This window comes from Xiphophorus hellerii, chromosome 16 (assembly GCF_003331165.1).
Source record: "Xiphophorus hellerii strain 12219 chromosome 16, Xiphophorus_hellerii-4.1, whole genome shotgun sequence".
Classification (NCBI taxonomy): Eukaryota; Metazoa; Chordata; class Actinopteri; order Cyprinodontiformes; family Poeciliidae; genus Xiphophorus; species Xiphophorus hellerii.
In genome coordinates, this window is record NC_045687.1 from 21392182 (window position 1) to 21419200 (window position 27019).

The following is a 27019-nucleotide window of genomic DNA, read 5'->3' on the forward strand; positions in this document are numbered from 1 at the left end:
GTCAGGAGTCACAGAGGGTGAAGACTTCTGAAGTCAGGACTCACAGAGGGTGAAAACTTCTGTGACGTCAGGAGTCACAGAGACTGAAAACTTCCGACGTCAGGAGTCACAGAGGCTGAAAACGTCTGACGTCAGGAGTCACAGAGGCTGAAAACTTCTGTGACGTCAGGAGTCACTGAGGCTGAAAACTTCAGTGACGTCAGGAGTCACAGAGGGTGAAGACTTCTGAAGTCAGGACTCACAGACGCTGAAAACGTCTGTGACGTCAGGAGTCACAGAGGGTGAAGACTTCTGTGACGTCAGGAGTCACAGAGGGTGAAGACTTCTGTGACGTCAGGAGTCACAGAGACTGAAAACGTCTGTGACGTCAGGAGTCACAGAGGCTGAAAACTTCTGTGACGTCAGGAGTCACAGAGGGTGAAGACTTCTGAAGTCAGGACTCACAGACGCTGAAAACTTCTGTGACGTCAGGAGTCACAGAGGGTGAAGACTTCTGAAGTCAGGACTCACAGAGGCTGAAAACGTCTGTGACGTCAGGAGTCACAGAGGTTGAAAACTTCTGTGACGTCAGGAGTCACAGACGCTGAGGACTCGTGACGCCAGGAGTCACAGAGGCTGAAAACTTCTGTGCGTCCTGATGTCACAGAGGCTGAAAATGTCTGTGATGTCAGCAGTCACAGAGGCTGAAAACTTCTGATGTCAGGAGTCACATAGGCTGAAAACTTCTGTGACGTCAGGAGTCACAGAGGCTGAAAACTTCTGTGACGTCAGGAGTCACAGAGGCTGAAAACTTCTGATGTCAGGAGTCACAGAGGCTGAAAACTTCTGTGACGTCAGGAGTCACAGAGGCTGAGGACTCGTGACGTCAGGAGTCACAGAGGCTGAAAACTTCCGACGTCAGGAGTCACAGAGGCTGAAAACTTCTGTGCCTCCTGACGTCACAGAGGCTGAAAATGTCTGTGATGTCAGCAGTCACAGAGGCTGAAAACTTCTGACGTCAGGAGTCACATAGGCAGAAAACTTCTGTGACGTCAGGAGTCACAGAGGCTGAAAACTTCCGACGTCAGGAGTCACAGAGGCTGAAAACTTCCGACGTCAGGAGTCACACAGGCTGAAAACTTCTGACGTCAGGAGTCACAGAGGCTGAAAACTTCTGTGACGTCAGGAGTCACAGAGGCAGAAAACTTCTGTGACGTCAGGAGTCACAGAGGCTGAAAACTTCTGTGACGTCAGGAGTCACAGAGGCTGAAAATGTCTGTGATGTCAGGAGTCACAGAGGCTGAAAACTTCTTACGTCAGGAGTCACAGAAGCTGAAAACTTCTGTGACGTCAGGAGTCACAGAGGGTGAAGACTTCTGAAGTCAGGACTCACAGAGGCTGAAAACTTCTGTGACGTCAGGAGTCACAGAGGCTGAAAACTTCCGACGTCAGGAGTCACAGAGGCTGAAAACTTCTGACGTCAGGAGTCACATAGGCTGAAAACTTCTGCGACGTCAGGAGTCACAGAGGCTGAAAACTTCTGACGTCAGGAGTCACAGAGGCTGAAAACTTCTGTGACGTCAGGAGTCACAGAGGCTGAGGACTTCCGACGTCAGGAGTCACAGAGGCTGAAAATGTCTGTGACGTCAGGAGTCACAGAGGGTGAAAACTTCTGTGACGTCAGGAGTCACAGAGGCAGAAAACTTCTGTGACGTCAGGAATCACAGAGGCTGAAAACTTCTGTGATGTCAGGGGTCACAGAGGCTGAAAACTTCTGACGTCAGGAGTCACATAGGCTGAAAATTTCTGTGACGTCAGGAGTCACAGAGGCTGAAAACTTCTGACGTCAGGAGTCACAGAGGCTGAAAACTTCTATGACGTCAGGAGTCACAGAGGCTGAAAACTTCTGACGTCAGGAGTCACAGAGGCTGAAAACTTCTGTGACGTCAGGAGTCACAGAGGGTGAAAACTTCTTTGACGTCAGGAGTCACAGAGACTGAAAACTTCCGACGTCAGGAGTCACAGAGGCTGAAAACTTCTGTGACGTCAGGAGTCACAGAGGGTGAAAACTTCTGTGACGTCAGGAGTCACAGAGACTGAAAACTTCCGACGTCAGGAGTCACAGAGGCTGAAAACTTCTGTGACGTCAGGAGTCACAGAGGCTGAAAACTTCTGTGACGTCAGGAGTCACAGAGGCTGAAAATTTCAGTGACGTCAGGAGTCACAGAGGGTGAAGACTTCTGAAGTCAGGACTCACAGAGGCTGAAAACTTCTGTGACGTCAGGAGTCACAGAGGGTGAAGACTTCTGAAGTCAGGACTCAGAGGCTGAAACTTCTGTGACGTCAGGAGTCACAGAGGTTGAAAACTTCTGTGACGTCAGGAGTCACAGACACTGAGGACTCGTGACGTCAGGAGTCACAGAGGCTGAAAACTTCTGTGCCTCCTGACGTCACAGAGGCTGAAAATGTCTGTGATGTCAGCAGTCACAGAGGCTGAAAACTTCTGTGACGTCAGGAGTCACAGAGGCTGAAAACTTCTGACGTCAGGAGTCACAGAGGCTGAAAACGTCTGTGACGTCAGGAGTCACAGAGGCTGAGGACTTCCGACGTCAGGAGTCACAGAGGCTGAAAACTTCTGTGACGTCAGGAGTCACAGAGGCTGAAAACATCTGTGACGTCAGGAGTCACAGAGGCTGAGGACTCGTGACGTCAGGAGTCACAGAGGCTGAAAACTTCTGTGCCTCCTGACCTCACAGAGGCTGAAAACTTCTGTGACGTCAGGAGTCACAGAGGCTGAGGACTCGTGACGTCAGGAGTCACAGAGGCTGAAAACTTCTGTGCCTCCTGACGTCACAGAGGCTGAAAATGTCTGTGATGTCAGCAGTCACAGAGGCTGAAAACTTCTTACGTCAGGAGTCACAGAGGCTGAAATCTTCTGTGACGTCAGGAGTCACAGAGGCTGAGGACTCGTGACGTCAGGAGTCACAGAGGCTGAAAACTTCTGTGACGTCAGGAGTCACAGAGGCTGAAAACTTCTGTGCCTCCTGACGTCACAGAGGCTGAAAACTTCTGTGACGTCAGGAGTCACAGAGGCTGAAAACTTCCGACGTCAGGAGTCACAGAGGCTGAAAACTTCTTACGTCAGGAGTCACAGAGGCTGAAATCTTCTGTGACGTCAGGAGTCACAGAGGCTGAGGACTCGTGACGTCAGGAGTCACAGAGGCTGAAAACTTCTGTGACGTCAGGAGTCACAGAGGCTGAAAACTTCTGTGCCTCCTGACGTCACAGAGGCTGAAAACTTCTGTGACGTCAGGAGTCACAGAGGCTGAAAACTTCCGACGTCAGGAGTCACAGAGGCTGAAAACTTCCGACGTCAGGAGTCACAGAGGCTGAAAACTTCCGACGTCAGGAGTCACAGAGGCTGAAAACTTCTTACGTCAGGAGTCACAGAGACTGAAAACTTCTGACGTCAGGAGTCACAGAGGCTGAAAACTTCTGTGACTCCTGACGTCACAGAGTCTGAAGTCTCTGTGACTCCTGAACTTAAACTTTCATGCTCAACTAAGGGTTATATTAGTTATAATTCTGATTACTATCTTAAAAAATATTTTTTTTATTTAAGACTTTTTTATGCAATCAGAAATACACTGAAATATACAAATAAGGAAGACATTCAAATCCTTTTTAAATAAGAAAATATTAATTTTATTTCCTAAATATCATGCTTGATCAGCAGTAGCAAAGGATGAATCTGCAGCTTAAAATTATCTCTAACATCAACATTTGAAAAGTTGTGTCCTTTGTGCTTGACTTAACGTTAATGAGGTGTAGAGTTGAAAATGTGTTTTAGTGTGAGATTATTTTTTTGACTGAATTTGGACCAGGTGAAGCTAAAACTGCCACTTGATGAGTTTTGCGCAGATCGTATTTACAGACAGTTTTTCTTATCTCAAATGCAAAATTTATATATTTTTGTACATTTTGCCTTGAGTACTGTTCTGAGGATGTTGTTCTTTTATCAAATAACTTTTCTGAGTATGTATACTCCAGTTAATGATTAATCAGTTACTAAATTAGTTGACAATCACTTCAATAATTGATTAATCACAATTAAAACCATTAAGTATCTCAGCTCCTAATATTTGCGACTGTTTATTGTTAGCATTTAATTTATAAAAAGTTTTAGTTTTGTCTTCTGATTTATAGCACTAAATCAGAAACTCAATCCGATTGTTAGCTTTTATTTATACTAACAGTACCGTATTTTCCACATTATAAGGTGCACCTTCAATGAATGGCCTATTTTAAAACTTTTTTCATATATCAGGCGCACCGCATTATAAGGCGCATAGAATAGACGCTACAGTAGAGGCTGGGGTTACGTTATGCATCCATTAGATGGAGCTGCGCTAAAGGGAATGTCAACAAAATAGTCAGATAGGTCAGTCAGACTTTATTAATAGATTAGACATTTTCTGCAAGCCAACTGAGGGTCTGCATGGTGCAGAGCTAGCTTTGTTTCTTTGTCGCTATTCTGCTAATGTAAAAAAAACAACAACAAAAAACCCTCACACAATTTCCATTAAATAAGAAAAGCAACTAAAATCACATGTGCAAAGTCTGGTTATTGATCATGTGACTCGTGTGATGTGAATAAAAAAGTGTTTCCGTTGCAATTTCGTAAAATAAACCAATTTCAACACAGCCAAAAAAAAAAAAGCACTTAAATCTAGCGTACAAAATTTAAAATGTTTGGAATTGGAGTGTTTCCATTAAGCAAATGTATTTTCAAAATGTCAAATATTGCAAATATATGATCAGCGGAAACACAGCTACTGTTGCCTTGCAGTATGAAGGCTCTCTCTGGAAACCCATGCATTTGTACTAGAAAAGAGTGGACTTCACGAATCACCAAAGTCCCCTCAACAACCATTAGACACTTTATAAATGGCAACCAACTATTTCTGGGTGATGCCAAAAACTTTTTTCTGTCTCATCAACACAAGTGTAAATATGTGGAGTTTCCGAAGCGCCAGAGGCTTAGTGGGCAAGATCGTTTTCCACAACACAGTCATCATAGGTTTGACTTCAAGTCCAAGGTTTTTTGCTGCAACACTTCAATTTCCTGTCATGTTATTGAGCAATTAAAGCCACAAGAGCCACACAAACACAGAAGAGGAAAAAAACAGGGGTTACTAAATGTTCCTTGGACTGTAATCAGGTTCTTTGGTCAGATGAGACTAATGAGGCTGAACTTTAAGGTAGCCGTTGCTCCACGTGGGTTTGATGTGAAACTAAATATGAATATTTTGAAAAGCTCCAATTTTAAGCACGGTGGAGGATCTGTGACGCCGCCAGCATTTCCATCCCAAAGGTTGATGGAAATTTGACAAAGTGCAGGGTATTGTGAGATTTTCCTCTACCGGTAAACTGAGAACGGGTCACTGCTGGCGTCAGTTAGCAGGATATTGATCCATAACGTACGGTTAAAATCCTCAGAGAAATTGATTAGCAGAGACAAAAATCACGTTTTTTACATTTAGAGGCTGTTGTTTCTACTCAGCAGACGAATGTAAAAACATCCTGCTAGGAGAACGTTGATACGATACCAGTTATCGTATCGCGATGCATTTCTTATCATGATAAAAATTTGGATTTGTTATTGTCACGATAAATTCCTATTAGTGCTGTTTAAATCCCCCCCAAAACTACCTGCACTGTCGAGATTATTTTCACTATTTTCTCTGATGTTTATTCAATAATCATCAATAAATATCAATGAATTTGAAAATGTGATAAAATACAGATACTGTGAACAGAATAGTGATAAAAATCACACTTCTTTATGTTATTCAAGACTAGTACTTGTGTTTGCCAGACTGTGGTTGTCGTGCCATGTAGTCTCAAATACAGTAATCTAAAAAAAAAAGCAATAAATACTTCTTATTGTCATATTTACCGTTATCACGACAGTATCACAAAATATCGTAGTAAAACTTTAAGCTCATATCACTCACCCTCATTCTACACACTGAGAGATATTTGTTTATCTCTTAAACAAGTGGCTTAGATGTCATTATTATGATGTGAAAAACGTGGATTCTTTGCAACTTGCTCTTAAAGAATTTTTTTTTTTTTTTAGAAGAAGAAGAAAAGCGGAACCATCCTCATTCCCCCCCCCCTCTACAAAACCGCAAACTTCGAAATAAGAAATAATTGCTCAATCTTAGCTGCTGGCCCTGCTACCTCCACCCTTCTGGTCCCCCCCCCCCCCCCCCCCCCCCAGAGGGAAGCAAGTGCGTCAGAGAGGGGTTGGAAAAGAGGAGAAGTGCAGCTTTTCGACTTTCAGGAAGGAAACGCATCTGGAGAATAAGGAAAGAGAGAACGGGTGAAAAGAGGAATTAGACCGGAGGAAGGGGTAGCCGGCCAAAAATAGTGAGCCTCTGCCTTGCCGGTGCCCCTCCCACACCTCCCGCCACTTAAGACTTAGTCAGCCTTGACCTACTCCTTAGATGGTGACTAAGTTCTCCACTGCACCCCTCCACCCCCACCTGGAATCATGAACCTCACTTCCTTCAGGGTGCTCCAACTTGAGAACCATCACTCTTTTGAAACTGCTCTTTCTGGACCCCACTTTCGTGTGTGTGTGTGTGTGTGTGTGTGTGTGTGTGAGACTCAGGATGAAACATGCCATTGGCTGAAAATAATCAAACATGTACGAACAATAAAACCAATTCAAAGAATTTGGGGGCGCTTTCAGTGCACAAAACCTAGAGAGACAGACTGAAAATACTGCAACAGGATCCGGTGAAAGACATCGGGTAAACGTTTGCATTCCTCGGGTTACAGAACCTTCTGGAAAAACAGGAACTCCAGCCACACAAATATGGTGAAGCCAGATCTGAGGCCACAAACTGACCCGACCGGTCTGGATGGCGAAGGACAGGAAGCGAGGTCGACAGTTCACCTCGCACAGGTGTTCACCTCGCACAGGTGTTCACAACACACGGTGGACTCGGCGCAAACTTGCGGTTTTTGGGTTTGGCAAAGCAAACAGGAAAGAAGTGGGCAGAGTTTCAACGCGATTAGCTACTGCAGTTTGATTTGTGACAGGAAATTAAGACTGCAGGAAGGAGGCAGGAGTGAACCGTGAGATACAGAGACCGGAGTGGAAAGGGTGTACGTGTGGAACGACATGTTGGTATTACGGGAGGGGAGGATTCTGACAGAAACCTGTGAAAAATCTGCCGTGCTGGAAATCACAAAGTGTTGTGAAACAGTCAGGAATTTCAAAATGAAAACATTTTAATAATACTTAAAGCAAACCAAGACATCGTTTATCTATAACACACGGCCCTTGCAAAAGACACAAGCTTTAATACGTATTTCATCAGAACTTTCTGGAATAGACCCACACAATGTAGCAGAAGAGAGTGACGTGGACGGAAAATGATGCATGGTTTCCTTTTTTTATTTGTTTTTCCAAAAAAAAAACACACATAATTGTGTGTTAGATGTGTATTTAGAGTCCTAATTGTGATAATCCCACAATGACATAAGAGTGGCTAATTAGCATGTAGCCTTCACCAGAGTGTTATTAAACCTCATTGTGAATCCAGCCTCAAACAGCATCATGAAGACCGAGGAACTCACAGGACAGGCGGTGGTGGCATCATGCTGCGGGGATCATTTCTCCAGCAGGGACAAGAAAACAGATGCAGCTAAACGGCCAACTGGGGAATCGAAAATGTCATGTTTGGTTTAAAAAAATTTTTAAAAACTCTTCACAGACAGACGGATAGATAGCAGTCGTGCAACACGCAGCTGTATAGACCCACTGTCGACTAGAGCCATCCAGTGGTGCTTTAAGGGAAATAAAAAAACATGAAAAGAATTAAACACTTTGGATTTGGCAATAAGTACTTGAAATGGTATCTGAAAATGAAGAGTACGTTTTTGTATTTTAATATACAGCCCATCTCATCCAGATTTTCTTGAAATTTCGTTTTTGCTGACTGAATATAAATGTGATTGTTTTTTTTCCAGTCTTTTATAATTACTGCATCTCCTCTCTCTTCAGCCATTTACTGTAGTGGATAGTATTACTATAGACGTGTATTAAATTTTATTTGGTAAAGTAGCCAGTAATTTTACTCAAGAGTTGCGATAGGCTACTTCATCACAATATTACTCAAGTAAAAATAAAATGTGCAGTACAGTAAAACTACTTTTACTAACGTAATTGTAATTGAGTAAATGTAATGAATTACTACCGACCTCTGGTTGTAAATTAAGACAAAATGTAGAAAGGTTCAGGGGTATGAATACCTTTTTAAACTAGAGTAAACCCGAAAAGTCTTCCTGAAAGCTCCTATTTATTTTTCTTTTTTTTCATTAGTTAATTTTTTCCTCTATATATTTCAATTAACAAAATCTCGCTTAAATACGCAGGTAAAAATAAGACATGATAACGTTTAAATCCACCTCTTTTCTAGTGCGTTCAAACCTGACTGAACCGACGCCATTGCTCTCAAATTACCACCATTCACTGTGACCAGACACGCTGACCCCGTAGCACAAGCCGTTTCCATGGTAACGGTCGTCATACGGAAGCTCGCGTGGATAACAGAGGGAGGGAGTGAAACGCGAAGCGGACGGGAGGCAGCGCTCGGAGGCCTGACGTGGAAGGAGTCAGGACCGGAGAAACAAACTCCTGAGCAACAGAACCGGCGAAGGTCCAGTCGGTCTGTCGCTTCACGCCACTCGGCAGCATGAGTCTGGATAAAGCAAAGCTGTGCGACTCGCTGTTGACCTGGGTAAGTCTGAAGTTAGCGAGGTTTCCGAGCGAGGCTAACCTGCCCCGGGGCTAACAGGTGACGGCAGGTGTTCTGAAAATTCACGTAAATAAATTCCTGAGGTAAAACGGGACGTTCTGTTTTACTCTCTGTGACAACATACAAGCAGTAACTAGTTCTTGGAAACGGTGTTAGCTGCTCTTCAGTCAAGCTAACAAGCTGTAAACAAGTTGAGCAATATGGACTTGGTGGTCTGCTTACCAAAGCAAAGTTACAGTAGCTGCTAAACAAACAAACCCAAACGGCTTGGCGTAAGCCTCCAACATGCTAACTTTCCTTTGAAGCTCAGGGAAAATCCACTTGTTTGGTTCTTCCAAACAAGTGGGGTAAGGTGACGCACTGAGCAAGTCTGCAGTCCATCATAATTGTTTTAAAATCTTTTATTTAAGATGAATGTAAAAGATTCATCTTAAATGAATCTCATTGTGAGATGAGATTCATTTACTCAAACCAGTCACTTTGAGTGAGATCTGTCTGCATTATCACTGGGCTGCAGGTCACAAACCAGTCACTGAATGACTCAAAGTGACTGGTGTCACTTTCATTAAGAACTACTGTTTTGTTGGACCTCTGTTGCAGACTGAAGTTCTAATATAAAATTAGATATATTTAAGCTTTAAAGAGAAATACGTTTGAGTATTTGGGGATTTGAGTTTCATACATCTTTGTGCTTTTGTAAACTGATCTGTTTTTTGTTTCTTTCTTTTTGTTATAAAGAAATCAAATGTGCCCAAAGATTAAAATACTTATTTTTTTTCTGGTGATTTCTGGCTGAATTTTGTTTCAAACTGTGTATTTGAAACAAAATATACAGTTTGATTTGGTTCATATTTTGTAGGAACCAAATGACTTGGTAGTAATTTCAAATCAGCTGGTGTGCAGCTGTATGGTTAAGTTTATATAAAACGACTCATGTTAACATTTTTATGTTTTTATTCTCAGTTGCAGACATTTCAGGTCCCGTCATGTGACAACAAGGACGATCTAACGAGTGGAGTGGCCATTGCTCACGTACTCTACAGAATGTAAGCATTGCGTACTTATAGACTTTCTGCTCTTCTGATTCGTGCAGAGGAAGGACTTAAATCAAATGTTTTAAAAAAAAACTAATTTACAGTTCTGCTGAGAAGTTTACATCCTCTCTTTATCAGTATAAATGGACGACTGTCTCTGAATTCTTCAACTTCCGCTCAAATAAAAAGCTAGATGATTCAAACTTGGATACAATCAGGAGTTCACATATTCAGCTTCCCTGAAGATTTACAGGATAAACTTTAGTTAGTTTGGACCAAAACCAGAAAACCAACCATTCTAAATTAGGTCTACCATTTCTCATAAAAGGTCAAATATCCGATCAGAACTTTATCAGAATCTTGTTAATGATTATCACGTGTATATTTGAAACATGTACATATAATATTGACCCAGTGTTGGATAGAATGTCTTTTACATATATTTACACTTGTATAATTATTCAAGCCTCGGTAAAAAAAAATGGTTCTGATCTTTTTAAAAGCCTGATTTCGATTTTGGCTGATACTGATTGTTACTAATTTTTTTGTCTCATTTTAACGGCAAAGTCATTAAGGGTGTTTTCACACCTGATAGTCTGGTAGACTCGCTTCAATTGGGAACCAAAGTTGCAACATTTGTTACATTTTCAGCTGGTGTGGTTCTCTTTCACACTGCATTGTGTCAAACGAGCCAGAACCTTTTGAAAAAACCTGTTCCCCTCCTCACCTGCGGTGGCGCCGCACCAGGACCCGCTCAAGGATGTGACACATAACTCTCTGAAGAAGACACTGAGCACAAATTCCTTCTTCACGAAATGTAAACCAAAATGTAGTGGCGTCATATTTTAGTCATTGTAGGATTAATCTTTTGTTGTTGGTAAAAGACAACGTGACATTTCTCCTGCTAGAATTAGAATATTGCGTTTGTTTTGGTTGTACTTACCCAGAATGCCCTGCATTATAGGCCACTTCCTGCTTTTGGATTGTTCCCCGTTTCTCTTTCCGTTCACGTGTGCATTTGAATCAAGACCTCGGCTTGTAGGAAAAAGTTATTTGGTTGTTTTTTTTGGTCCGTGTCTGAGCAGCTTGCTTAAAAATGTCCTAACATCAAACCTGTTGTTCCACTTCAGGACACTTTGACTTTTTTCCTCCCCTTCTCATTATTCCCATGTCATGTAACTTTAATGAGCATCTTTACTCGAATGCTACTGTGTTTAAAAGAACAAAGGCTGTGTTACTGCTGCTGCTTCCTGTGGATTGTGATGTCCAGAGAGATGTATTGTGACTGCAGCTCTGCGTTCTCATTAACAGAGACCCCTCTTGGTTTAATGAGACGTGGCTTGGCAGGATCAAGGAGGAGAGCGAGGCCAACTGGCGCCTTAAAGTAACGTTTGAAGAGCAGCAGAACATCCCTTTTGTTTTTGTTGTCTTTCACTAGAACTAAAAAAAAAAAAATCACAGTGCCAACTCTTGTTTCTGTTTTTCTAGGTCAGCAACTTGAAGAAGGTCCTGAAAAGCATGCTGGAGTATTACCATGATGTAAGGCTGTTTGTTTTTTATCGGTTCCTCTCACTGAGTCAGAGTATCGTCAAAAGTTAATCTAGTTCAGTGATTTAATTCAAAGCAGGAAGCTCATATTGTTTATAATCATTCCAGACAAATTGATACTTGAAATGTTTATTTTTGGTTATTTTTTGGCTTTGTTGTTTCTCATCTTCTGTACATTAAAAGGTTTCGGAAGGTTTGCTGGCCAGTCCAGCACAGTAGCTGCATTACAAATGTGCTCAAAACTTTGTCGATATTCCGCTAATATTGAAAAAGAAATCACAATTTTGCAATTGTGGTGCTTTCGTTAAATTACAAACACAATTAAAATCACACATTAGTTTGTTTATTCACTCTTTAAAGGGGCAGTAGTGTTATGTGAAACTGACTTTTTTGAGCTTTACATGTTATATTCTTATTCCCTCATCAAAAACATACTTGGAGTGTTGCTTTGATTCTTTCATGCATGTTTGAGGAATCCTTTAATCTCCATGGCAACCATTTAGCTGTGCAAAACGCTTTGGTGGACCTAGCCCGACCTCCTTGGAGCTTCATTTTCCAAGCTTCTGCCTCACTGAGCCCCGCTCAGCTCCTTCAGACTAGTCAGCAGCAATTAGCAAACACCTGGTGGAGCTGCACGTCTGCTGAGCTCGTTATAGGAGCTGCTTCTCAGTGCAACATTGGTAAAACCGTGGTTAGGGTTAATAGAGGAGCCATGTTGTGATGTCTTACTGAAGGTGGAGTTTCTTAAAGGGACAGAAGCCCAATTTCAAGGCTTAAATTATAAAGTCAAATTTGTTTGACTTTGATATAGACAACATCTTTATCATTATCTTTAGCTGTGAGCCATGTTTTCAAATTGAAATACTGCAGCAACAAAAAAAAATAAAACGTTTTGACAATGTTCTGATTCTTTGAGCTGCGCCCTTACTTCTCTAGTTCTGTTTGGTTCGTGGCTGTGTTTGGACATGTGACCTTTGACATTCCCGTGTCATGGCCAGGTGCTCAGTCAGCAGGTGTCCGACGAGCATTTACCAGATGTGAACCTCATAGGCGAGCTGGGAGACGTGACGGAGCTGGGCAAGCTGCTGCAGCTCGTGTTGGGCTGCGCCGTCAGCTGCGAAAAGAAACAAGGTAAAAAAAAAAAGTAAACAAATGAAATCCACGCATCAACCTGTGAGAAATGATCCACGAGATTATTTTAACTCAAACACATGAATGACGCTTTTTCCCCATTTCCCAGAATAAACTTTAAAACACTAAAGTTTGAACCGTCGGTTTAATGAACCTGAGCTGGTTTCATTTTAGGAAAGTTTATTTGCGTTAATCTGCATCTGGCTGCACATCGACAGCTTTTGTTGTCATCATCTCCCAAACAGAGCAAATCCAGCAGATTATGACACTTGAGGAATCTGTCCAGCATGTTGTGATGACAGCCATTCAGGAGGTGAGTGAGCACCCCGACTTACCCTCTCCTTGCTCTCTCTTTTTGTTTTTTTTTTATTTGTTTTTTCTTTTAATCCAGATGTTAGTCATGGGTGTAATTCATACGCATAAACATTTAGACTGAAATAATTCCCCCCAAATCCTGCTTTGTGCAGTTCTAAGAATAGATTTGATGCTTTTGAGGGCCAACGCTGTAGGAGTTGATTAATATTGAGCTTAGGAAGATTGCCTTCAAATGAAAGATATTAATAAATCTGAGCAAACCTGCGTCTGCCAGTGCGGTTCTTGTCAGTTTTTATCTGTCACTTGAGCTCATTTCCTGCTGCTTGGTTTCAGCTTTTGGCGAAGGAACCGTCATCTGAACCAGGAAGTCCAGAGACATATGGAGACTTTGACTACCAGGTAAATATCACAAAGTCAGTACAGGAAAATTATGAACCAGAGGATCGTCTGTATTTATGTTTGTGAGGTGAAAGGGGTGAGGAAATAAAAAAGAACAATGCTTAAATAGTCAGATTTAGTTTTTTTCTTTATATACAAAATGGATGTTGTTCATTGTACATCCAAAACTTAAAAAGAGATGTTGTACGTTTTCTGTATTTAAAAACAGGCATCTAGTTTTCAATTTCTTTTGTTTTTTGTTCGACTGAACAAATTTATTTTCAGGAAATAGAACAAAATTTGTGCCTTTTTCTTTCAAAACACAAAATATTACCAAGATTTCTTTTGTCTAGTCGGTGCAAATATCTCAGTATACGTGAAATACGACACAACTAACCTACATTTAACATTTCACAAAGATATACGTAGGAGCTTGATTTAAGTCAATAATTCCTTAATATAGTTTTAATAAAGTACTAGTTCCTCTAGATTATTTTCACTTAAATTGAGACATTTTTGTCTTTTACAAGATCAAAAACTGCCAGTGAAACTAGTACTTTTTAATCAATATCCAGAAATATTTAGTTGAAATGTTGTTAGTACTTTAGTTTTGCCTTTGTTCAAGTAAACTTAGACAAATGCAACAAATACTTTTGTAGCATTTAGTGTTTTTGCAGTGTGCTATATTGGCCTGTCACAATAAACAATAAATCAATTAATCGCATGAGAAATTAAAAGAAACTCAATCATTTTCATTTGTATGATTTAGCGTTTTTCTCTTTTTTTCTCTTTTTACCAAAAACTGGATGATAAAAATCTTCAGTCTGGTGTTTTGGTCCCGACTATCCCTTTTTAAAAGATCATTTTGTTTACAGAGTCTTCATAATTCACTTTATTTGCTGTTTCTGTTCTTCATTTATTTTTAGATATTTAAAATGTCTTCCAGTTCCATTTTTTAAATGTTAATTAGAATTTAAAGTTTATTGATAATTGAGAATGCCATTTTTATGGCATTATTACTATTGTATAAGTCAAAACGGTATCAAAACAACAATATTGTTTAGCGTAGTAAGTTCTGAGACAATTTTTCGTCCAGCAAAATTTGTTATCGTGACAGACTTAGTGCCATATTCTGCCAAACTTACTAAATTCAGTAAAGGCTGATTTGGCTTTATTATTTAGGGCTTCTCAGTAAAAGTCTCTGGTTCTAAGCATTGTTAAACTTCGGTTATAAAAACACAAATACTTTTTGTTGTACTTTACATTTTCTATTGTAAGAAAATAACGTCTGTAATAGTTTTAATCTGACTACAAATAGAATCTCTCAGTTTGCATTGAGCACCTGCGCTGGATGCGGTAAAAAAAATATTTAAATCATTTTTAAGCTGCAGTTGAAGACGAGCTTTTCAAATGATTAAACTTCACAGTTACATTCATTGTGTTCCGCTCTCAATGCAGGGAAGTTTGTAGTAATGTGTGAAACTGTGAGCGCTCGCGTTGCTGTTGTGACGCGCCGGTCTCTCCTCTGATTCCCTGATGTGACGTCTCTTCTCTGCACTCTTTCAGTCCAGGAAGTATTACTTTCTGAGCGAGGAAGCAGGCGAGAAGGAGGACCTGACGCAGCGCTGCAGAGACCTTGAGCGTCAGGTCAGTCGGCTAAACGGAGTTCACGTTGCTTTATAGCCAACATTTTCATCTTTAATAAAGTCAGAATCAGTTTTTTTTTACAAAGCTCTTCTCTGCGCCGACATGCTGCTCTGCCAGAGATTATCAGAACTATTTTCACTTTAGCTTCTATTGGTTACCCTGCAGGATATCATCTTTCTTTCTGCTTATTTGTGACTTTTTTTTCTCCCTCTTCCCCCTTTTACACACTTTCTTGTCAGCAGTTGCATAACATCTAGATAAAACTGACACATTGCCTTGGGATGGATCTGTAGCCAACAATAATTTGTGCTTGCTCTCGGCCCACCTGTTTGTTTACTTGCTCGGCCCACACATTGGGAATTAGTCAGCGGTGTTGTTTTAGGAGCTATTTGCTGTTACTGGCCCGGCGCTGCAAACACACAATCTGTCCTAAAAAGTTCAGCGCGGTCTTATGCAGCTTATGCTGCCTGGAAAACGCGTCCCGTTTGAAAAGTTTCCGCTTGTTTTTTTTTTGATGGTTAAAAGATCCAAATTGTTGGAGTTGTTTTCAACTTAAAAAAAATACAGCAGCAGTTCCAGTATAAGCATTCTTGTCGTATCTAATCTTAGCATGAGGATCTGGTTTAAACCGTCGGGGTAGGGGATAAGTGGAGCACTGTGAGGGAATATTGAACATCAGCTGACTGAGCAGCAGTGACGACAGAGCATGTGAAGTGACAGAGAAGCTCGTGTTTTAAAGACCTTCTTTGAACTAAAGCATGGTGAGTTTCTTTTGTGTTATCTCATAGGTTTGCTCTAAATAAATCTGCTTGAAAATGAACAAATTTCTTCACTTTCACACACTTGGGAATATTTTTGCCTTGAGGATTTTTGTTCTTTACTTGCATTGTCTTTTATGTAGTTAAAACCAGGGATGCACCGATCCACTTTTTTTTTTCTCTTCCTGTATCAATACAGATATCTGAAGTTTTTTTTTTTGTTAGTTGTTTTTTTTTTTTAACACCGACCAAATGTACTGAATTACATATTTATGTGATAAATCTGCACACTTGTGTATATACAAATGGCATCACAAGCTTGGTCAAACTTTAATTTGTTCAGTCGGTGCAATTAGGAGTAGAACAGCCAGTGTAATATAAGCTGAAATCGAGAAAAAGAAAAGGTGGAGTGCCTTGATCAAACATGTAAAATTAAACTGCAACAAACCTTCTTTGAAAAGGTTCAGAAAGTACAATAAGGAGTTCTAAATGTAACGTAAAATAAATAATAAAGCACGACGTCGCTCAGAGAAACATAGAATTAAACTGAATAGATCTCCCCTTATGGGTCGGGCACAGTGTCACCAATCTAGAAATTTTTTTTCAATATTGTGACCGATGCAGATATTTATATCTGGTCAGTGTATCTCTAGTCGAATCACCTCCACCCCCCCTAAATTACTCGATGTGTGTTTGCAATGTTTTGCATCAAGTCTCTCTGCCCTCCGGCAGCTGTCGCTGGGCGTGGAGGAGAGGTCGTCGCTCCAGGCGGAGGTCCGCTCCCTGAGGGAGAGGCTTTGCTGCAGCGACTCTCTGGATGCCGCGACCACCGCCATCACGGGCAAGAAGCTGCTGCTGCTGCAGAGTCAGATGGAGCAGCTGCAGGAGGAGAACTACAGGTTGGCCAACGCCGAAAAGATCACTGTGATACCTAGCAGCTTCTATACCCACATGTGAGACGTTTTGGTGCTAGACTCGAGTGTCTTCTCGAGTCACCTCGGCCGCGTTTGTTTCTCACCCACATGAACCGCCGTGCGTCTCAGGCTGGAGAACAGCAGAGACGACCTGCGCGTTCGTGCAGACCTGCTGGAGCGCGAGGTGGCCGACCTGCAGCAGAGGAACGAGGAGCTGACGAGTCTGGCGCACGAAGCCCAGGCGCTTAAAGACGAGATGGACATCCTCAGGTGGCCGAACGCTTTAGTGGTTCTCTACTATCGAAATGAGCTGGAATGGTGATCAGCGTAACTGTACATGTGCTTTAGAGTAGCAGTGCAGCACGTGACACAATGAAGTCGAGTTTTTTTTTTTATGTATAGCACATTTCAGCGACAACTTCAAAGTGCATCACATCATAGCAACATGATACAGTCATCAATGAAGAAACGAAAAATAAAAATGACATTTTGTCAAATACTATCATCAGGCAAATACACTTTGAATATATCGATCAATGTTCCAGTTATTATCAAATGATAGCCTTGATTTAAAACAAAAAGTATTAAATACAACAATATTATTGTTTATCGCAATAACTTCTGAGACAATTTATCGTCCAGCTAAATATATTAAGGTGACACAGATCAGGACACAAAGCTGACACCACCTTTCTTAATTGAAGGCGTTTGTTATTCATGTTCAGCGATAAATGACTTTCCCCAAGCATGATTAGCCGCTACCCACACCCTCCGTCCCTCTGCTGCCCCCTCAGACACTCGTCTGACCGGGTGAACCAGCTCGAAGCGCTGGTGGAGACCTACAAGAGGAAGCTGGAGGATCTGGGCGATCTGCGCAGACAGGTGCGCCTCCTGGAGGAGCGCAACACCGTGTACATGCAGCGCACCTGCGAGCTGGAGGAGGAGCTGCGGCGGGCCAACGCCGTCCGCGGTCAGCTGGACACCTACAAGAGACAGGCACGCCGCGTCGCCGCTTCATCTGTTCGCCATCTGAGCGATGATAAACTGAGTCTGGCTGCTGCATGTGTTTGGAGAGATTTGCTGTTTTCCTGGAGCGCTTCTCGCAGACTGTGTGCTTTCTGATTTTTTTTTTTTTTTTTTTTCTGTGCGTGTGTGTTTATTTATTTATCTTTTTCCAGGCTCATGAGCTTCACACCAGGCACACAGCGGAGGCCATGAAGGCTGAGAAGTGGCAGTTTGAGTACAAGAATCTTTATGACAAGTATGACGCACTGCTGAAGGAGAAAGAAGTGAGTTGTTGCTCCTCGCCGGCACATTTGGGAAATGTTGTGTGGATCAGCACTTCTCTGCTGCTGAGGCTGTCGCCAGGCAGATATTGTGCTGCAGACTCCCACCTGATCTGTCGCTTCTAGAAAAGTCTCAGATCTGACAACGATCCGTGTCACATAAAGATTGATGTGTTGTTTTATGAAAATGAATATCCAATATTAATGGGTTTGTAACAGCAGCAAATTTAGCAGTACGATAAATTATCCAGCACATTATTGCAATGAACGATAATATTGCTGTTTTGACACCAACTTCAAGTAATATCATGCAAAAACAAACTAATGCTCAAAGATTAATAATCTTTAAATTCTAGTGAACATTCACCTTTGGAACTGGAAGACATTTTAAATATCCAAAATAAACAAAACGGATAAAATGAACTATGTCTAGTTAGGACTAGTTGAGATCAAAGCACCAGACTGAGGACAGTTTTTGTAGACAGAGAGAAAAAAGGAAAATGATAAATCATGCAAATAGAAATTATTGAGCTTGTTTCAATTTATCACACGATTAATTGATTTATTGCTTATTGCAACAGGCCCAGATATTAATACTGCTATCATGGACGACAATTTGTACTACTTTTATATAAATATCCGTCAAGGTCAACAAATGCTCCCCTCCAAAACAAACGACAAAGACGTAAATAATAAAGTATCTGCTGTTTAGTTTGTTTTAGTTTTAGTTATCAGACCGATATGCAGATGTTAAAAAAATCAGCCAGTGCCAACATTGAAGATTTATCGTGCATCCTTTGTGTAAAATGCATTGTTTGGTGATGTAACATAACAAAACATGAATAATAAAACAAAGTTTATCAAATCAGGACTTGGAATATTCTGGACAGCGTGTTTCCAACGACCTTTTCTCTTCTGCAGCGTCTCATTTCAGAAAGAGACTCGCTTCGGGAAGCTAACGACGAGCTGCGGTGCGCGCAGGTCCAGCAGGGCTGCCTGAGCGGAACAGGTGGGAAAATCATCCCGAATACTTTTATTTATTGATTGGTAACGCATTGAAACACGATGGCGTTTCGTAAAACAATTCATTTATCTTTCTTTCTCTCTGTAGGAGACTTGTCTGACGGTGATGTGACGGTGGGGAACCTTGCTGCAGAGATCATGCCCACTGAGCTAAAGTAGGTCCATCTATCCATCTGAACCAGAGCTTACGCTGGGGCTGTGTTCATTGTGGCGTTTTATTTTTGGAAGCTGAACGCTCAGCTGGCCAGTGGATCGGTAACACACGGCATCACATAAGAGCCTCCTCAGTCTGTCCCACTGTTCCCCGGTCTGTCTCCCGTTCCTTCCCCTCATCCTGCCTTTCTGTTGTTCCCCATTTTCTGCCTTCGACAGGGAAACGGTCGTCCGTCTGCAGAGCGAGAACAAGATGCTGTGTGCTCAGGAGGAGGCCTACAGACAGAAACTAGTGGAGGTCCAGGCCGAGCTGGAAGAGGCGCAGCGCAGCAAGAACACCCTGGAAACCCAGAACAGGTGGGAGTTTGTTCATGAATTCATTAAATGGTTTAACTTTTTTTTTTTTTTCGCTCAGCATAGTTGGATAAGCATTCCCTCCCCCCCGGGGGCCACCATATTGTGCGTTCCCGGGTATTAAACTGTTGATTTGGCTGAGGGAAGGAGTGATATCTGCCTAAATGTCAACTCGCCCTCTGGACTGCGTGTGGAGCGGAGCTGTGTGGGCTGGGCTGGAGGACAGGCAGCAGAAAGCCAGATTGTCCCTACGGCGTGTGTGTTTACGTGCAGGCGTGTGTGTGTGTGTGTGTGTGTGTGTGTTTACATGCCTTTGGGCATGTGGACATGTGGGTGGACTGTTTGTGTGTGTGTGTCCAATGCAACACCAGGCTGAGGGTGTGGGAAGCATCCCCGGCAACAGTAACAGGAGGAGAGGAGTGGAGTGAGCATGCTCAGTAGAGCGGAGCGTTGAATGGACGACAGGTGCTCACAGCAGATGCACAAAGTTCCACTTGAAACATCTTTAACCCACAGTGGAATTACTAGATAATTTAAACAAAGATAATCTAAGGATCTTTTTTCAAAAGAGGATAGTGACATATATGAAATGCTCAGTTCTGAAAAGGACTATTACATTGTCAAAAGAATCCTATACAGTTTATTTTTGAAAGTTCACTCATTGAACTGTTGGAGGGAAACGGGTTTAATCTAAACATTTAGCTTAAATATTTTCAGTTTTTTAGCAATATTTTTTCTGGGACGACAGTTCTGTGTCTTCTCAACTTTATTTCAAACAAGAAAGATACAGGAAGGAAATAAAACAGACAGTAGAAAACAAGTAATAAACTGCTGAATACCTTGTTGATGTAGGGCTTTAGCATTAGCTTCTTAATACATTGATGTAGTGCTTTAGCATTAGCTTCTTAATACCACGTTGATGTAGGGCTTTAGCATTAGCTTCTTAATACCACGTTGATGTAGTGCTTTAGCATTAGCTTCTTCTTAATACCACGTTGATGTAGGGCTTTAGCATTAGCTTCTTAATACCACATTGATGTAGTGCTCTAGCATTAGCTTCTTCTAAATACCACATTGATGTAGTGCTTTAGCATTAGCTTCTTAATACCACATTGATGTAGTGCTTTAGCATTAGCTTCTTAATACCTTGTTGATTTACTGCTTTAGCATTAGCTTCTTCTAAATACCATGTTGTTTGGTGCTTTAGCATTAGCTCCTTTTAATACTGTGTTAATGTAGCACTTTAGCTCAGTGTGAAAGCGCTATAACCCGTTCACTTTTCCGTCTTTAGCAGAACCATTAGCTTTTGCTAACAGCTGTGGAAAAAGTGCTTTAGCTTCCACTAAATACTGTTAATGTACAGTAGCTCTTTAGCTAAATACCATGTAGGTGTTTTAGCAGAGCTATTTTTTGATTACTTCTGTAAGGTTAGCTCAACTAACGTTTTAGTTAGCAATGCGCTCCACTGCCTCTGCTGCTAACACGAATCAGTCAACAAATAAAATCATGGTCCTTAAACAAGATGACGGCGTCGTAGAGTTGGTAGTCATTTCAGACTTAGAATACTTTTTCTTAAAATCCACATTAAAATCTTCCTTCCTCCCTGCCAAGGTTGAACCAGCAGCAGATCTCGGAGCTGCGTTCTCAGGTGGAGGAGCTCCAGAAAGCGCTCCAGCAGCAGGACAGCAAACACGAGGACGTGAGTGGAATAATCTGCCTCTCCTGCTCTGTTGCCGTTCGCCGTTACTCAGCATACTGTCCACAATCAGGCCGATGGAATGCTGACTCTTTATAAAAAGGATAATCAATTTATCATTTCTGAAAACAGAAAAAGAAAAAGAATCCTTTTTACACGGCTCACTGAGAGATTAGCTAGAAAGACCACTTGGCCTTGGAGGACTGCAGTGTTTGCTCTCCTTGTGGGACCTGTTGTGTGGGACTTTAACCCATGTTTGCTGTGGTGATTCAGCGCTAACGCCTGCCCCTCTCTGTTTGTCTCTCTCCCCTCTTCCCCCCATCCTACATCTGCCAAAATCAGGCCATCGTAAGTACGGCCCGTCGTCCGTCCAAGAGGCCCATGATTTCATTCTGCAACAGCTTGACTTTCGCTGCTTACACGTTTCAGGTTTTCATCCTTCACGTAGCGTGAATCTTACGTTAACGTTTTGTTTTTTCTCCTCCTCTTATTGAACCAAAGTCATCTTTGTTGAAGAAAAAGCTGGAGGAGCATTTGTAAGTCATTCACCGCCGCTGTTGCTTGGCGCCGGTTTACCACCGATGGGATTCGTCTAAAGTGACTCATTTGTTTCAGGGAGAAGCTGAACGAAGCTCACTCTGACCTCCGGAAGAAACGGGAGGTCATCGACGACCTTGAGCCCAAAGCGGACAGCAACAGTAAGACCCGTTTTTTTTTTTGTTTCCCTCCCCCCCCTTACTCTCCCGGCTTATTGGTTCATGCTGTGGAGTTCTGAACGCGCCCGTTTTTTTCAGTGGCCAAGAAGATAGATGAACTCCAGGAGATCCTTCGGAAGAAGGACGAGGACATGAAACAGATGGAGCAGAGATACAAACGCTACATGGAGAAAGCCAGAACGGTCAGTCCTCGTCGAGGGAACACACTCCCCTCATCAACATGGCTTAAATAAGCCATTAAAATGACGGCAGCTGTAAAAGCCTTCCGTCATTTTATAGCTTCAAATGAGAAGAAATCTGCTAGATATTTACAAAACAAAGCTGTCCTCTTAAAGGGACCCGCAATCAGTTGTAACATTCAGACTTTATTTGAGGAACATTTACTACAGATTTATTTTAAAAATGTATACGGTGGCGGACGTATGCTAGGTGCTACAGCGCTAGCTCCATCAGAAAAGTATTTTTTGCGCTTTGAGCGGCGTTCAACCCTTTCAGTTTGAACGCCAGTTCAGCAACGACACAGGAAAGCGAAGATGAGGAGAGACTGATTTTACGTATTACACAGACTGGAGGTGAAGCCAAAGCCGTCTTTGTTGAAGAAACAAAAATGAGTTTTGGTATTGCTCCTACACAAAGTAAATACCAATACTTTTTATTTAAGATTAATCAAACTTTTGGTGTAACCACATCCTCAGTCTGGCAGGCATTGTGAAAAAAATGGCGGCCCCTGCAGGTGAAAAATATATCCACGGTGTACAATTTTTTAAGTTACTGTGAGGTTTTGCTGTGGGTGCACCGATTTATTGGCGCCGATTTTCTTAATTTTGGGAGATTGGTGATGGACCAATACTTTTATATAAAAACAATCTTATCACCTCAGCAAAGGTCTAAAAATGAAACACTCTCCTCTTCTGCTCTGCAGTGACAGACCTTTGACTGACAAACTCAGACACCAGGTCATGTTTGCAGTTAACAATAGTTACCAACTCAGCAACTTTCTTGCTGCATTTAGCGACAAAAAAATTGGTACCGGCCAAAATCGGAATCGATAGGTCAGGCTTTTTAAAGATTGGTAATCAGTGATCGGTCAGAAAACAGCAATCGGTGCGCCGCTAGTTTTTATGTTAACAACTTCTAAGTAAATGAGAATATTTCAACATATTGTGGCCAACATGTTCAACTAGTTGTGGATCCCTTTAACTTCTAGTTGCTGTAGGTTTTTCGGCTAATTATTCTCTGATTTATGTTCGATGTTAGACCCCGAACATACCGTAGAGCTGGAGTCTTATTCAGGTCTCTCAGTGGCTGAAACATGAGATGTAACAGCAGTGAAGCTTTCAAAAGCACTTCTATCTGTTAAACTTTACCTAATTTTTTTATGTCGCCACCACAAAATTAATGTGATAAATCATCACGTTGAAATGTGTCATTTTGAAGTGGAGGAATCCATGGTTTTTCTGGGTGTTTTTTTTTCTTTTCTGACCAAAGTTAAGCTTCAAACTGCAACATGTTCTGGCACCATTATGCTGTAGAAATGCTAATCTGTGAATGCAACTGTTTTATGTCAAGTAATATTCATGTTTTTGAATGACTTAACCAAAGCACACACCTAAAATCTATTCGAAATGAAGCAGCAGAAGGATCTAAAACCTACAGACTTGGTTACAGACGCACACCACACTTTTCAGATTTTATTTTCGACAGTTAGGACGCATGTTCAGCGTGATGAAGCGTTTCCGGGGCGATAGAAAGGCGTCACCAGGAGGATGTTTTCTGTGTGCAGGTGATCAAGACTCTGGATCCCAAGCAGCCGGCTCCGACTCCCGACGTCCAGTCTCTGAGAAACCAGCTGACCGAGAAGGAAAATAAACTCCAGCATCTGGAGGTGAGCCGCGTGAAGAGCGTCGGCCGGCGACCTCCGCTCGTTTTTTCCCCCAAAGTGTCACTAAAAAGCGCCGGGCGCGTTCGTCTCTCCTCCAGCACGACTACGAACGGAGCCGAGCCAGACACAGCCAGGAGGAGAAGCTCATCATCAGCGCCTGGTACAACATGGTCGGTACCAGGAGCGACGCCTCGTTTTCCCAGCTCCGCGTCTCGCTTAACTCGCGCCGTTTCCTCCGCAGGGCATGGCGTTGCACCAGCAGGTGTCCGGCGAGCGGCTGGGACCCGGAAACCAGGCCATGTCCTTCCTGGCCCAGCAGAGACAGTCCACCAACGCCCGGCGCGGCCTGGTCCGCCTCCAGCCCAGATGAGACGGGACCAGACGGCGGGGTCCACCTCTACCTTGATGCCTTCACTTGGACCGCTGCACAGCTGCACATATTTCCCTCCGTCTCTTGTGTTGCTGCTGCCCCCTGCTGGCTCACAGCCACATGAGAGTATTGTGTTTTTCTGTAATTAGCCTCCAGCAGGCTTTGTCACCTTTCCAGGTGACTCTTTTTGTTTCTTCTGTAGCCTCTTCAACTCAGTCTTGTGTTTTAATCTTTTTTATTATTATTATTATTTAATGTTAGGTAAAACGGTACAAGTTTAGATCATTTTAATGTGCTGGAGAAGGGTATTAGTAGGAAATTTCCGGTTAAAGAAGGCGTAAAGTATAAAATCACTACACTGTTTTTGATGAGTTCTCTCCCGTCTTCGTCTAAAATGTAAACACTGGAGGGAACCCGGTCGTCGGGGGTGGTTGGGAAATGTTTAGTGTTCACTTGAATGTTTTTCTGAAGTGCAAACTTCTTAGAACTCTTTACACTGGAGCACTTTTGTTAGAAAGCTGGACGAGTTTAGTGCCTTGTATAGGATCAAAACTGTTTCCTTTGTGGAGCAGACCGGCGATGAAGATGATCAACCTCTTCTCTGTTTTATGCATCGAAGTTTAGATTTATGTTTTTTATTTTTCTCAATATTGTTTTTTTTTTTTTTTTTTTTTATCATCACACTAAAGGTTGAAACAGGGTATGTGGTTGTGGGTGGAGCCTAACGGCGCTCACCGCTTCCCGCTGCTGGAGTCGTGTTAATCCCAGTTTAAAGCTGGATGATCAAACTACTGATGTTCGGCCATTTTGTGCTGCTGACGCCTCATGGAAGGAAACTTTGACGCAACGCCAGAATCTGTGCCGTTTTCTGACAGGAAGCGAGCAGCAGATAAAAGGCATGATCAAACACTAAATCTGCCTTTTCTTTACCTTTACCCTGACTTTTCTTTTTTTTTTTTATCTACGTATTTTCTTTTTTTATTTATTTTTTTGCTCATCCCATATCAGAACTGCGATCTTGCAACTTGTTTGACCCCCGTTGACGCTTTGTGCCGTTTTCTCTTCAGGCCACAATCATGTTGCTGTGCACGTTTTTCTGCGTTCATTGCTTTTGTTTTATTTATGGTAGCATGGTGGGAAGGGGCTTGGCTGTGTTTTCATACTGTGGTCTGGTAGATGACGTGGTGCTGTGACGGGGATCTAAGGCACGTTAAAGAGCCGTAGTTCTGTTCTACTGCTGCACATCAAATAAACTGGATCCGAACAGGAAAATCACATCTGTTTGGTTTCTCTACATTCACTCTTTTAGGTTCATCTAGAAACTTCTGTACATGAAAACGACATCAGGCCTTTAAAAGTAATAATACCCCTTGAAGAGGGGGAAGGAAACCTGTGGGGGGGAAAAAACTGATTCATCTCAGAAATATTCTAGAAGAAACTTGGAAATTTCAAACAATCAAAAACTTTTGATTTCTGAAACTTAATTTCCAAAACATTTTCTAGAAAATTGAATAGATTCCTATAAAAATGTTTTTTTTTGTTGTTTTTTTTTTTGCAAACTTTCCACTTTTGGATCTCAGATATTTCCAAAAAATATATAAATTTTGGAAAATTGCAGAGATTAATCTCAAATATTCTGAGTTTTTAGGTGGAAATGTACTCTTGTACACTTCGGGGGCGGGGGGGGGGGGGGGGGTTTCCGTCTACAATGGCCCGAATACAGCATTGTACTTAACACTTCTAAATATTAAAAATAATAATTATCTTTTCAGTTTTGTTGGAGGATATCTGAAGAAACGGCATCGATGAAGCCCGAGGGCCACGCAAGTCAGGTGGTGGCAGAATCATGCTGAGGGATTTGAGCAAAAGTGGTAGAGGTTTCAAAAGACTAGAAGTTGTAATCTACAGTGAGAAAAAAATAAAGTTTTACAAACTTTAAACTATTAAATTGGTGGTCTGAAAAAATGATACCCAACGCTTTCCAGGATTTAGGTTAAAAAAAAAAAAAAAAAGATTAAAACCAGGATTTTGTTATGTAACAAAATGTGTAAATGTTTGACTTTTCCAAAGCTTGGGCTCTTCTCTAGGAACGTTGTGATAATTCAGTCACAATCTTAAAGGTCAAGATGAATAATCAAAACTTCTCACATCCTTTGTGCAAGTGTCAAAACAGCCCAGTGAACTGTGGGAGGGCATTGTTTATCGATCACACCAGTTCACACACAGCTGAACGTCTCCATGTGGAGTCACCAAAGATCATAATGATCAATAACACAAAGCAACAACTCTGCTCTCTGTAGCACTGAATCCTGGATTTAAATAAATCTTTAGCTTGACAAATCCTGCGTCCGCTGAAGCTGTACCTTCCTCCACTGGACTTCTAGTCACAAGGACTCATGTGATTTTTGTTCTTACTGAATATTACTTTATTGCGTTTATTGCTGCTCATAACTTCTTACATGAACTGAAAGCAAAAATCAAGTAGATTTCCACAGAGGTGATGAAATAAGCATAAGACATTGTACATCTTTTTGAATTTGATATGTACAGACGTGCAGAATAAGTAAACTCAGATTAAAGGTTGGATATTTCCATTGTTTTTTTGAGATTATGCTACTCTAAATAAAGTATTTTATTTTTAAAAGCTTTTTAAATATCCTTACCAGCTGTGTCAAGTCACTGCATTTGGGATGTGTAGCTGTACCACACACCTTTATCTGCAGGGTGAATATAGTTATTCTCAGAAATTTATATCAAAAATAAAAAGGAACGTTATTTAATTTCAACAAGTGCTGGAGGAGCTGAATATGTTTTTTTTGTCATGTATAGGGGGATAAAGAAAGCCACAAAAACATTCTTAGTCAAATGTTTTTGCTAAGTTTTTTCACTTTTCTTAATAGTCTGTATTTCACCCCAGCGTCTGAACAGCGCCCCCTGGAGTCGTATTGTCGAATGGCCATAGAATGCTTTGTAACACCGACACAGTAGGAGGCGCTAGAGA

At 41.7% G+C, this 27019-nt stretch overlaps 1 protein-coding gene across 2 annotated transcripts; it reads left to right on the forward strand.

The window, feature by feature from the left end:
- The first annotated feature begins 8599 nt into the window (after positions 1-8599).
- hook2 (hook microtubule-tethering protein 2) lies at positions 8600-25295 on the forward strand. 2 transcript variants are annotated; one of them, XM_032588440.1, is made up of 23 exons: positions 8600-8795; positions 9777-9859; positions 11159-11231; positions 11336-11386; positions 12394-12526; positions 12772-12839; positions 13175-13240; positions 14786-14866; positions 16357-16523; positions 16668-16808; positions 17333-17534; positions 17717-17827; positions 18746-18833; positions 18936-19002; positions 19220-19357; positions 20966-21053; positions 21393-21398; positions 21552-21586; positions 21666-21748; positions 21845-21948; positions 23550-23651; positions 23747-23818; positions 23890-25295. In XM_032588440.1, the coding sequence occupies exons 1-23, from the start codon at positions 8751-8753 to the stop codon at positions 24016-24018; spliced, it is 2133 nt and encodes a 710-aa protein (XP_032444331.1). In that variant the 5' UTR covers positions 8600-8750; the 3' UTR covers positions 24019-25295. The 2 variants fall into 2 exon arrangements, with proteins under 2 accessions (XP_032444331.1, XP_032444332.1); XM_032588441.1 differs by lacking the exon at positions 21393-21398.
- The last annotated feature ends 1724 nt before the right edge of the window (positions 25296-27019 follow it).